The 13,682-nt window shown below is 36.6% G+C and overlaps 2 protein-coding genes and 2 non-coding genes across 4 annotated transcripts; 3 read left to right on the top strand and 1 right to left on the bottom strand.

Moving 5' to 3' along the window:
* Positions 1 to 2,677: 2,677 nt before the first annotated feature.
* Positions 2,678 to 3,067, top strand: LOC128040002 (secreted RxLR effector protein 161-like). Its single transcript, XM_052628973.1, has 2 exons — positions 2,678 to 2,834; positions 2,895 to 3,067. The coding sequence occupies exons 1-2, from the start codon at positions 2,678 to 2,680 to the stop codon at positions 3,065 to 3,067; spliced, it is 330 nt and encodes a 109-aa protein (XP_052484933.1).
* Positions 3,068 to 7,416: 4,349 nt separating this feature from the next.
* Positions 7,417 to 7,578, top strand: LOC105795370 (U1 spliceosomal RNA). Its single transcript, XR_008194786.1, has one exon. It is a non-coding gene; the product is annotated as a U1 spliceosomal RNA (transcript).
* A 2,490-nt stretch (positions 7,579 to 10,068) lies between these two features.
* LOC128040237 (U1 spliceosomal RNA) lies at positions 10,069 to 10,229 on the top strand. Its single transcript, XR_008194895.1, has one exon. It is a non-coding gene; the product is annotated as a U1 spliceosomal RNA (small nuclear RNA).
* Positions 10,230 to 11,452: 1,223 nt separating this feature from the next.
* Positions 11,453 to 11,755, bottom strand: LOC105795372 (auxin-induced protein X15). The gene has a single exon (XM_052628739.1). It carries the CDS (start codon positions 11,741 to 11,743, stop codon positions 11,453 to 11,455), a length of 291 nt encoding a protein of 96 aa, XP_052484699.1. The 5' UTR covers positions 11,744 to 11,755.
* Between the last annotated feature and the right edge of the window lie 1,927 nt (positions 11,756 to 13,682).

Here is a 13,682-nt window from a genome sequence, read left to right as displayed (position 1 = left end):
CGAAGAGTAGAGAGAGCTCAAGCTACAAGGGGAAGAAGCCTTGGTTAGAAAAGAAAGAAAAAAAGGGAAGAATGATGCTACTAAAAAAAAGTTTCCACCATGCACTCATTGCAAGAAGTCCACTCATTTGGAAAAATATTACTAGTACAGGCCTGACATTTAATGTAGAAGCTGGAAGCAACTTGGCCACATTGAAAAGGTCTGCAAGAACAAGGCAAAATCACAACCATAGCAGCAGAATCAAGTTCAACCTGCTGAGGATGTCCAAGCTCAGGAGGAGCAGGTCTTTACTGCCTCTTGCTTTGCAAGCTCGAGCAAAGTCGGGAAGAATTGGCTAATTAACAGTGGCTGCGCTCATCACATGGCTTAAGACAAAGACATGTTTAAGGAGTTAGACACCAGCTTTGTGTCCAAAGTCAAAATTGGGAATGATGAGTTCATCGAGGCCAAAGGAAAATGCAAGACTATGATTTACACTCAGTCAGGTAACAAAACCATTTCATAAGTTCTTTTTGTACTTGATATTGACCAGAATCTGCTCAGTGTTGGCTAGTTGTTGGAGAAGAGGTACTCTCTTATTTTTGAAAGAAAGACTTGTGTGATCAAAGATTCTCTTGATCAAGTGTTGGTGATAGTGGCTATGCATGATAGATCTTTCATCTTAGATGTGAATCAGCTAGAAGCAAATACACATACAACTCTGGCTGATGAATCATATTTGTGGCACAAGAGGCTAGGGCATGTGAACTATAAGTCACTAATTTTACTACACAAGATGAGCCTAGTTTAATATATGCTCAAGATCGAGCCTAGGAAAGATGTGTGTGAAGTTTGTCAGTTTGGCAAGCAGACCAAACTGCCTTTTCCTATTAACAAAGCTTGGAGAGCTCAAGAGAGGCTCCAACTAGTCCATACAAACATTTGTGGACCTATGAAAACCTCCTCTTTGAATGGCAGCAGGTACTTTGCGTTGTTCATTGATGATTGCACCAGATTCTGTTGGGTGAGCTTCCTGAAACAAAAGTCAGATGTGGCTGACTTCTTCTGCAAGTTCAAGGCATTGGCTGAGAATCAAGCCAGCTGCAAGTTGAAGATTTTTAGGTTTGATAATGGGACTGAATATGTGTCTCAAAGGTTTCAGAAGATTTGTAATGAAGCTGGAATTCAGCATCAATTAACTACCATCTACACACCACAACAGAATGGTGTTTGTGAGAGAAAGAACATGACTGTTCTCGATATGGCCAGGTGCTTGTTGTTTGAAGGAAAAATGCCTAACCATTTTTGGGTTGAGGCTGTAAATACCTTTGTGTATTTGTTAAACAGACTACCAACTAATGCAGTCAAAAGCAAAACACCATTTGAAGCCTAGTTTGGACACAAACCAAATGTCTCACACTTGAAAGTGTTTGGATGCTTAGGCTATACACTGGTACCAGCTAAGAAGAGAACTAAGCTAGAGAAGAGGTCTATGCCTGGAATCTTTGTTGGCTACAGCAGTGTAAAGAAAGGGTATAGGGTCTTTGATCCATCCATTAAGAAGATTGTTGTGAGCATAGATGTGAAATTCAATGAGGGCAGTTGTTAGAAATGGGTTGGAACAGATGCAAGCTTGTCTGAGCAAGACCAGCATGATCTTGATTTGTAGCATGCTGAGATTGAAGTTGAAACTGAGGATGATTATGATGATGCACCTGTTAGAGGCGCTAGAACCTTAATGGACATCTATGAGAAGTGTGAAATGACCATTGTTGAGCCTTCTAATTTTGATGAAGCTGCAAGGGAGGGCTGTTGGAAAAAAGAAATGGAGGCTGAATTGAGGATGATCCACAAAAATGACATATGGGAACTGGTCGATAAACCAGCAAACAAAAAAGTCATTGGTGTCAAATGGGTGTTCAGGACCAAACACAATGCAGATGGGTAACTAAACAAACATAAAGCTAGGCTAGTTGTGAAGGGGTACAGTCAACAGCATGGCATCGATTTTTTTGAAACCTTTGCACCAGTTGCAAGGTTAGACACCATAAGGTTGTTGTTTGCCTTGGTTGCTCAAAAGCAGTGGAAAGTGCATTAGCTGGATGTTAAATCAGCTTTTCTGAATGGATTTCTCAAGAAAGAAATCTTTGTTGAACAACTTGATGGATTCAAGGTCCTTGGTGAAGAGCACAAAGTCTACAAGCTCAAGAAGGCTTTGTATGGCCTAAAACAGGCTCCAAGGGCATGGTATAACATGATTGATGCATACTTGTCAAGGTTGGGGTTCGAGAAGAGCATTAGTGAGCCTACACTCTATGTGAAGAAGGTTGAAAAAGAAACCTTGCTGATTGTGTCTTTGTATGTGGATGACTTGTTAGTTACTGGATGTAGAAGTGAATTGATTGAAGATTTTAAGAAGCAGATGCAAGATGTTTTCGAGATGACTGATCTAGGGTTGATGACCTACTTCCTTAGTATGGAGGTGAATCAAAATGAATATGACATCTTTATAAGCCAACAAGCATTTGCATTGAAGGTTCTAAACAAGTTATTCATGAAAAATTGCAAACCTGCTAGCACTCTTGTGGCAGAAGGAGAAAAACTATCCAGCAACAGTGACCATGCTTGAGTTGATGAGAAGAGCTACATAATTTTAGTTGGTTGCCTGCTCTATTTGATAACAATAAGGCCAGACACCATGCATGCAGTCACCCTTCTATCGAGGTTCATGCATTGTTGCAATGTAGCTCATTTCAAGGCCGCTAAAAGAGTATTAAGGTATGTAAAAGAAACCTTAGGCTATGGTGTGAAGTTTGAGAAAGCTGAAGAACTGAAGCTGGTTGGCTATTCAGATAGTGATTAGGCTGGCTTAGTTGATGATATGAAGAGCACCTCGGGCTACTTTTTCACTCTAGGTTCAGGAGTTTTTAGTTGGAGTTCTAATAAGCAACAGACAGTAGCTCAATCCACTGCAGAAACAGAGTATATTGTAGCTGCTACTGCTGTTCAAGCCATTTGGCTTAGGAAACTTTTAAGTGACTTGAATGATGATCAAGTGGAAGCAACAGAGATTAAAGTTGACAATTAGTCAGCTGTTGCAATTGCCAAGAATCCTGTGTTTCATGGCAAGACCAATCATTTCAAGATCAAGTATTATTTTGTAAGGGAGACAGAATTGTCAAAGGAAATCAACTTGATCCATTGCTGCTTGGAGATTCAGTTCGTAGACATTTTGACCAAGCCATTGGTTGCCACAAGGTTCGAGTACTTGAGGAAGCAAATTCGAGTCTGCTGCTTTGTAGCCAAGGATGAGTGTTGAAAGTTGGCAATAATGCAGCAACATGCAAGTGTCCAAGCAACAATGCAGCAACATGCATGCAACATGCAAGAGTCCATTGTGTATTTTGGTGATTAAGAAACTTTTGTAACATGTGACTTAGTTTGGTTGTAATCTTTTTTAATTTTGTTCAGCAACATGCATGTATCAAGTTTCACTTGGTTCATTTCTTAATTGCCATAATTCATACTTGGCTCTTAATTGCTCTTTGTTTTCTTCCTTTGCTTCTCCTCATCCCCAACAAATGGTATCATGAGCCCAAGACTTTGAGGGCTTATTTTTGCTTCTGCTGCTTGTTAAGAAAGACGAGAAGCTATTAAAGCCTGTCATATTTGAGGGCTGCTTGTAAAAAATACAGCAACAACTCACCCCTGTGAGACTCTCAAACAAGCTTGGGATAAGCTGAAGGAGGAGTTGATGGAGTATGTGCATGAAGACACTCCACAGTAGGAGAGAGTATGTGCAAGAAGAAACAAGACTGTAATGAACAAAGAAACAATGCAAGATGTGTTTGAAGGCAAGTTGTCAACCAAGGCTGTGAAGGAGGAAAAGACTCCATTTGATGAACAAATCTTTGGCACAAAAGATTGGGATAGTCAAGTGTGTAAGTCAGATTTGGTTGAGAATAAAGCCAAGGTTGAAAATGAATTGCTTGAGCAGAGTCAGCTTGAAACAAAGCATCTAAGGACTGCCAAGTTCAAAAAACTTGATGAATGATTGGTATTTGCAGCATGGAGTCCCATGAGGAGTGTTGAAAATTGGCCAACCATGCCGCTGTTATATTTTTGGTTAAGTGCATCAAGCTGGTAAACATGATGCAGCACATATGCTTGCTGTAACAGCAAGGTTGTTTAGTTACTTTGTTAAGCTACTTAGTTGAAAATGAACTAAGTTGGTATTGTTTTGATGTTTTTAGGTGCTGATTGACATAATCAGCTTGTGTGCAACTTAAGTTTTACTTGTTTTAAAGTATGATTAGTGGTAGTAGGTAGTATTTGGCGATGTATTTGGCTATAAATGTATTGTTTTTTCTAGTTGAATGAATGAGCAAAATGAGCTATCAGCCATAAGCTCCCTTGCTGCACATTTGTGAGCAAGTAAAAATATTTCTTGCCTCTTGCTTCATTGTTCTGTGCTCTCTATTTTCTTCCTTTGCTCCTCCCCATCCCCAACAGTGCTAAACTAGCTTGGTTGTTGGAAACTTGCAATGTCTCTCGGTCCCATTTGTTTGCCCCTTGCTCACAGTCATTCAAGATTTGCTTAACTTTTGCAATGGTTCATCATTGTTTAGTCATTTTCGTTTCGTTAGGAGACTGAGATTATTGAAGACTAGTCTAGCTAGTTGAGCTAAAATAAACCTATACGTTTCAAACTTCTGCAATTATATCAGTTACATTTAGGACTATCATTGAGTTTCCTGATTTGAAAACAAAGCTTTGAATAGCAAAAATTGACTATTCAGGTTAGACTATTAGTGTTTTCATTTGCATGTTGATTTTGAATGTTGAATGGGAGTGAAGGGTCTTCGAGTTTATGCATGGCGGTGAGTTGTAAGCATAAAGGACTTTGTCTAGTACACTTTTACCTTTGGGACATCTCTGATAATTCCAAGTTCCAACTGTTAGTTATTTTCCAACAGTAGGGACATGACATGATATTATTTCAAAAAAAAGAACTACATCTAACTTGATTGGTTCTTGGTTCCTTTTTATGGATGCATCACTTCAATTCCTAACCAATATTTATAAAGTATCTTCTATCAGTTCCTTCTTGTCTGCAACTAATTTCCTTTCCATAATTGTAAATTAAGGAAGGAGCTGATTGTGGTGCTCAAAAAATGATTTTATCACAGAAAATGATAGGACCTAGGAGTAGTCTTTTCTAGTATATGGTATGTTGCCACGTTGTTGATTGTCCCTTCTGAATCTGAACTCAAGATTTATGCTCTGGAACCAAATGGCCCTACTGGATAATGAAACTTGTTCCATAGAAGACAAAAGTGAGTGTCTGGTCCCTGATGGTGCCAAGATCAACTCTTACTCGTAAAGTTAACAATAGTTTTTATCCAAAAGTTGGAACTTCCTGAGAAAGATGTAATTGAAAACCAATTTTTCCATCGAAAAGAAAGTTGGTAGTTGCAGTAAATGCCACTTGCTTCATCATGTCCATAAAAGCTCACTCGCAAAGCAGGTTAACACTTAAAAACTGAGGGCCGTACATTGGAATATACGATGCCAATCATACTACAAATTCCTTACTTATATACATATATATATACTTTTCAACTGTGCCAGCATCAACTGTTATCTGTAAAGGAAACATCAATTTTTATCAGCATATATATAATTCACAAGGTTTTATCTCACCCTATCTATTTTCTTGCCTAGTTGCAGTACATGCCACTTGCTTCATCTTGTCCATACAAGCTCACTCCCAAAGCAGGCCACTGCAATTCAAAGAACAAAAAGAGGTCAAGTTGAAAGGCAATCATTATAGGAAAGAGAAAAGAAACAAAGAAAGAACCATGATCTTGTTGCATGAATAACCGGATCTAAAGGGAACTAACCCCATACTGAGAGACACTGACATAAGGAACATGCAACTAAAACAACAGAGATATATGGATACGAAAATCGGTGGGCGGATATTCTTAATTTAGTAGCTTTAGGGGGGGTGGGTTCCCTTTGAGACCCCTAGTTTTGATATTATTACAACTACTACCCCAAAGACAAAGTACATGATATTTTCATGCATGCAAACTGATAAATGATGTTTTTTAAGCTGTCTCCTCTATATATATACACACCCAAAGGCCAAGACCACAAAGGTAAAAAAAGAACTATCTTTGATTACAATACTCTCAAAAAATTCCTTATCAGTCGATCAAATAGAATGGGGTTTCGATTGCCTGAGATGATGCTTCATGCAAAGCTGATGAAGTTGGCTAGCATGCTGCATGATGAAGTGAGCCAGCATGCTGCACCACCAGCCAACATGCAGATCATGAAGATCGAGGAAAGCAGAAGCTGCTTCAGCAAGCTCAATCAATCCAATTCTTGTTTATTTTGTAATCTCTAGTTAATGAAATGTAATTTAGTTCATTTAGAACTATGTTAGGTAGATGACTGATGTAATTTGCAGACTTATGAGCTGTTAAGGCAGCTTTGCTTGTATGCACAAGTTAATTACTTCAAGTTTCAATGTATAGTGGTGTTAGGTAACAATTAGGTGAATGCTTACTGTTTTTTGACAAGCTCAGTGCTTGGTTTATGTATTGGCATTATGCCATTATTCATTTTATGAATGAAATCAGATTGTTCATCAATATTCTCTCAAGTTTCATTGCTTTTCTTCCTCAAATTTATCTCAAATTTGGTTGTTTGCTCAGCAAGCATCGAGACTTGCTGCACAAGAGTGAAGTCAGACTTGTTTTATTTCTGTTCTAACACCAACAAAAGCAAACCATGCGAAGATGGTCACTATCTAAGCACCAATGCTCTTACCAAACACCGAGTGCTGTAAGCGTCCAGAAAGGCCTTTTCGCTGTTTTTGTGGGAGACGAAGAGAAGAAGAAGAGATTCGTGGTCCCAATATCATACTTGAAGCAACCTTTGTTCCAGGTCTTGTTGAATCAGGCTGAACAAGAGTTTGGGTATGATCATCCATTAGGTGGTCTCATGGTTCCTTGTGCTGAAGATGAATTCATCAACCTTACTTCTCGTATGAACCATGCTTGATTCAAGGAGAATCTACGTGGGGCTTTCATTTGTTTTATTTTTTCAGTTTGATCTTCCACTGTAACTATATGGTACTGAGAATTGTACTCGGAAAATATACACATATTTTCTTTACTGTGAAACCAGAGAAAATAAAATGTTAATATTCATGCCAGCAAAGGATTAACAACCACAAATTTACCCAAAATAGTACTTCCTTGCGTTTGTTTTGTTGCCTGATTTGCATTTGTAGTCAGTGAAAATGAGAAATTCAACTAGTCCCTTAGCCTTATAAATCAGAAGCACAAATCCCTCATGGAAAGAACACACGAAAGGAACTCAAGCAAATCCTTATAAATAAAAAGCAGCTAGCTACGTTGTAACATACTTACCTGGACGGGGTCGATGGGTGATCAGCAAGACCCATGTCCTAGGCAAGCGACTTCCATTGCACTAGGGAAGGGCACTTGCCTAAGGTCTCCTCAAAGTAGGAGAACCTACGTCATAATTTGTGGCAGTGGGGTCCTGCGTTCGCGCGGCCCCTTTCCAATGGCAGTAAATGGTTTTCTTTATATTGACGGCAATATTATTCTTTATTATTAAAACCAGCCCTCGTTGAAAATTCATAGGTTACAGAAATGAAGAATTTGTATCATTATTGAATTTAATATTCCGTTTGGATTATATAGGTTGCTGCATCATTGTTATGGCACATAACTTTAGCTACCATCTACGAAAACTTTAACAATCTGTAAGACTGATGAAATATCCTTTGCTGCACGGAATTGTGAGACTGCCTGTCGGATAGTTGAATCCGAATTCTTCTTCAGCCAGATTTAATAGGCCTTCAAATAGAGGATGGTTCAAGTAAGATATAGGAATCATGAATCTGCTCTTGCTGGTTTCCCCTACATATACTGCAATGTGGCCTTCTGGAACATTTTTCATCCCCAGCAAATCCCGAATCCTTGATGAAACGCTTCGGTGGCACATTCTCTTGGCCTGAGCTAACCCAACTCTACACATCTTAGGGTAGGAGTGATAGAAAAGCTTAACTAAGACTGAAACTAAACTTGAGTTAAATGGCATCTTTAGTACCCAAACCTATATATAGAAACATTTCAATCCTTAAAATTGGATCGGATAGTTAAGTATCACATGGTTCTGTTTTGTCTATTACCAAGCAATCTGTCCTACCTTTCCAAAGAAACTTAAGAAAATGCAATATATAACTAGTGAAACCATGTCTGATACATGAATTATTTGACCCCTTTGTTTTGAATTACAAAGCATTTTTGACATCAAAGACATACAGTGTCTTGAGTTAATGTTGATGAATCGTTTTCACCATGTACCAAAGCATTGAACTTAGACTTAAAGTTCGCAGGGTTGTTCCCCCTACGTACTAAACTAGCTTGGTTGTTGCAAACTTGCAATGTTTCTCGGTCCCATCCAATTGTCTATTGCTCACAGCCTTCCAACATTTGCTTAACTTTTGCAATAGTTCTTCAACGTCCAGTCACTTTCGTTTCATTAGGAGCCGAGATTATGGATGATTAGTTTAGCTAGTTGAGCTAAAATAAACCTATACGTTTCAAACTTCTGCAATTATATCAGTTACATTTAGGACTATCATTGAGTTTCTTGATTTTGAAACAAAGCTTTGAATAGAATATATTGACTATTCAGGTTAGACTATTGTGTTTACATTTGCATGTTGTTTTGAATGCTGAATGGGATTGAAGGGTCTTCAAGTTTTATGCATGGCGGTGAAGTGTAAGCTTAAAGGACTTTGTCTATTATACTATGATCGTAGGGACTTCTCTGATAAGTCAAGTCCCAACTATTAGATATTATCCAACAGTAGTAGGGACATGACATCAGAGAGGTCTCATTGCAAAAAAAGCACTGAATCTACTCACTTTAGATGATCAAATTCATGAAGCAAATTGTCACAGAAAATGATAGGACATAGGAGTAGTCTTTTTCTTGCAACGTATCAAAAAGTCGTCTGCTTGATAATTAAACATGTTCCGTAGAAGACAAAAGGACCATTGCCATCATCGAACTTCTAACTGTTTGGTCCCTAACGGTGTCAACATGTAACTGGTACTCGTAAAGGAAATACGAGTTTTATCCAAAAGTTGAAACTTTCAGAGAAAGATCTCCATAGAAAAACAAAGTTAGCTACTGAAATGCCTGCAGGTTAAACTTTTACCTCTCCACCATTAGTTTTAAACTATGCACAGTTAAAACACAGTTTAAACACATAAAGTTGTAAATTCTGATAGGTGCTGTGTGGAGCTGGGAAAAGGCTAATAATTTTTGCATTTACTAGGACAAAAGTACATCATGTTGATAGTTTTCATGCATGCAAACTGATACAATGATGTTTTGTAATCTGTCTCCTCTCTATATATACACCCAAAGAGCATAACCAAAAAGGTAAAAAAGACCTTCCTTACTATTGGAAGAACGATCTTTGCTTACAATACATGGGGTTTTCATTTGTTACTTTTTTCAGTCTGATCTTCCACTGTAAGTGTATAGTACTGAGAACCGTAAACGAGTTTGAAAGGTCCAAAATTTTCGTTCCTGCTTGGGTTCCGTTTGAAGGCAACAATTCTGAGAGTTCCATCTTCGAATGAATGCCTTGAAAAATTTGAAGGAAAAATTGAAACCCTCTCTGTTTCAGCCATTGAAGCTGTTTTCTGTTATGGAATATTAATGATTTGTGCACAAAAACATTGCACACTGACACCATATAAAAATATTTTCATGACTGTGATAACAGAGAAAACAACATGTTAATTTTCATGTCAGAAAAGGATTAACAATCACAAATTTACCCAAAATAGTATTTCCTTGGCGTTTATTTTGTTGCCTGATTTGCAACCTGTTTGTAGACTGTAGTAATTTGCAACCAGTTTGTTTTATTGCCTTATAAATAAGAAGCACTAATCCCGCATCGGAAGTACTCAAGGAAGAAACACAAGCAAGGCCTTATAAATAAGAAGCAGCTAGCAACGTTGCAATATACTTACCTGGACGGGGTCAATTGGTGATCAGCAAGGCCCATGGCCTAAGTAAGCGACTTCCATTGCACTTGGGTAGGGCGCTTGCCTAAGGTCTCCTCAAAGTAGGAGAGCCTACGTCATAATTTGTGGCAGTGGGGGCCTGCGTTCGCGTGGCCCTCGTTCAATTTCAGTTAATTGGTTTGTAAAATTATGATATTCAGTTATTAAGAAAAAAAATAAAAAATTGAGAAAATCAACTTTATCAAGTGTTATACAATGTTTATAAGTTTTAAGTTAAAAAAAAAATAAAATAATTACAACTTGACTTAATCTTGTAACTAACTAGCAAGAAAAAATGTCTTAATAGGAATTATCACTGTTTCAGTGCAAGTTGACATCTTGTAGAGTAAGGGTTTGCATGTATAGGTTCGTCTAACATAACTCGCACTTTTGGATACTTCGCAATTTTGATTAGCTCGCAGATTTGTAAAGCTCATAGTCTTGAGTGAGCTCGCAATTATGGTGAGCTCGCAGACTTGTGATCAGGGCTCGCCAACGCATAGATGGTCACTTCGCAACAATTTGAGCAATTTGTAAATCATTCTTGAATAGATTGTATTGTAAGGCTGCCTTTGTTCCGCCGACAAATTCCGAATTCTCGATGGAAGGCTTTTGTGGAGCTTTTGCTTGGGCTTGGTTAACCCAACTGGACTTAAAAAATGTCAATCTTTTGGAACCTTATAAAATGGATAGGATATAGAGCTGGATGCCATTGAAGAATGTTAAGGGAAACACAAATATGAGAGAGAATTAGTAAATGTTTCACATGGTTCTGTTTTGTCCAGTAACAAAGCATACTGTCCTACCTTTCCAAAGAACCTTAAAACAACACAATGCATAACTTGTGAAACCATGTCTGAAATTCGAATTATTAGACACCTTTGTTTCGAAACAACAAAGCATTAACATTTATTAGGCCAAACGGTTTCAACATCAAAGACATCTCAGGCATTTTGGTTACTTACTCTAAGCATTGAACATAGACTTAAAGTTATGCTCACTTGTTTGATTGTTTCCACTACGTACGAAACTAGCTCGGTTGTTACAAACTCGCAACGTCTCTCGGTCCCATCTGAACTAAAAACATTATCGTCATGTCGTTCGTGTGCTAGAGATATATATATATATATATGCATGCCAAACTCGAACAGTTACTCGTAAAAGAAACACCGTTGTTATCTAAAACTCTGAAAATCGAAAAACCATCATGTTGATTTAAGCTGTTAACTGCTAAGGAACATATATAATTTACATGGAACATAAATATATATATATATATATGTATGTATGTTCCACAGGTGGTTGTTGCAGTGTTTTGTGATGTACTGCTGCTACATCTATCATCAACTGTTCAAGATTGTAGTAATTCTAACGAACTGTTCTTCACTACAAGGAATTGTAAGACCTCCCATTGGATGATTGAACCCGAATTCTTCCTCGGCTCGATCTAACAAGTCTTGAAACAGAGGATGGTTCAAGAAAGATATTGGAATCACAAACCTCTTCTTGTTGTCTTCTCCGACATAAACCGCAACATGGCCTTTCGGAACATTTGAGGTCGCCAACGTGTTCCTGGTTCTCGCCGATAGGGTTCGTTGTAGCTTTTGCTTCGCATGAACCAATCCGATTCCCATATTTGAGTAACAGTTTTCTAAGGTTTAGTGTTTTGATATGGCATATCCTAATCACACACATATATATATATATATATAACATATACATTTATATAGGAACTATATGCCATTGAAGAATGTTTAAAGAACATATCAGCTGAAGTTGAATTGGTTAAAATCTCACATGGTTTTGCTTTGTCTTTTGCAAGACAACCTCTGCTATTACATGGTCCTACCTAGAATAAAAAAATAAGTTTTTTGGCATGTCGAATTTAGCCCTCAACGTTTATATTTTTTGTCGATTTGATTATTATTATTATTATTTTGAGTTAAATTTGACTATTATTCTTCTAAAAGAGTCAAATTATTTTTTCAAGGAAAATTTTGATTAAAACATTAATTTTTTACAATGTTGGTGTGGCAATACAAGTGTACTTCATCTTGACGTCACACTATTTATTTCATATAAAAATGATTTAAAAACTATACAAATATTCAAAAAATAAAAAAACTTAAAAATATATATAAAAGTTCATAAAAATTTTAAAAAGAGAGAGCATGAAGTACATGTAAATTGCTATGCGGACTGTCGTGTCTAAAAGTTTAACGTTTTAACTAATATTTCTATTAAAAAACAACAATTCAACACTTTTGAAAATGATAATGGTCAAATTCAATTCTTTTAAAAGATTGAATGTCAAATTTAATTTAAAAAAGAATAAAGACTTAAACGGAGAATATATAAACATTGAAGGCTAAGTTTGATGTTATATATATATTTAATTGTACTGCACGATGACTTCATAATGCTAGTGATTTATAAACACCAAATAAAACTCATCTTAAAAATCTTAAAACACATCATTTATCTTATCTTTACACCAACTATCCAACATGTTGTTATTACAATGTCCAATGTTCTCTTGCATTTTGTCCCCATAGCTTGTCTCAAGAAACCATTAAATTAAAGACAAGATAATCCATATAGAACTAAAAAACTTGGTCAACTTTGAACTAAAGATCATTTCAATGGTAGATGTATGCATTGACATTTTAGATACTAACATGAATTTATTGCAGAAACGCAACTTGAATTGAATGCAGAAAATTTCCCCATTGATGAAAACGTGTCGGTTTCCACCGATGAAACTAAGATTTGAAAGTTTACCAATTATATATATATATATATATATATATATATATATTTATATATAGTTTTTGGGTTTGTGGTTTTGCATAGTTGGGTGGATGTTCGTTTTCTTCTTTATTAGTTGACTGCTCCAAAAGCACGAGGGACTGTCTAACAATTTCGAGGAGATTCATGGCCGATTGCATTTGGCTGTAGTTATTATCCAGCTAGTGTGAATATGGATGGACCAGTCCAACAGCATGTTAGTAGTGTTAGAAATCCCACGTTATTAAAAAACAAATTTTGTAAAGGGTTTAAATATTACATTCTTCTTAAGTTCATTTGTTCAGAGTTGATTAATGGATCTTTGGTGGGGAAGATCAGGACTTATAATTTTGAGCTTGAAGGGTGGGAGAGCGGTGGCAGGGGAGGGAGACGAGAGGTAAGAGGGAGAGAAGGATGAAAAATGGCACAACCAGCTCTGTTATGTCTATGATGGAAAATAGATTGGTGTAAATACTCATTTGGTCCCTATCAACTTTGAAAATGAATAAATTTGTCTCTCTCAATTAAAATTACAAAATAATTTTTAAAACTTAAAATATTTATAGAAGTTCCAAAATTTATATTTTTAAAAATTCCAAAGAATATATAAAGAAAGTTAAAATTTATTTTTTAAAATAATAATTTTGGGAACCTAAATAAAGTAATTAATTATTCAAGTTTATCATATTAAAGTATTTTATTTTTTTTATATTTTTCTTTGAACTTTTTTCAAATATATATGGTTTCAATTTATCTTCTCAAACATGTAATTAGTTATACTGTAAT

The sequence above is a fragment of the Gossypium raimondii genome, chromosome 3 (genome assembly GCF_025698545.1).
Source record: "Gossypium raimondii isolate GPD5lz chromosome 3, ASM2569854v1, whole genome shotgun sequence".
Lineage (NCBI taxonomy): Eukaryota > Viridiplantae > Streptophyta > Magnoliopsida > Malvales > Malvaceae > Gossypium > Gossypium raimondii.
The sequence above is the reverse complement of the archived record's forward strand: the minus strand, read 5'-3'. Positions and strand labels throughout refer to the sequence as shown.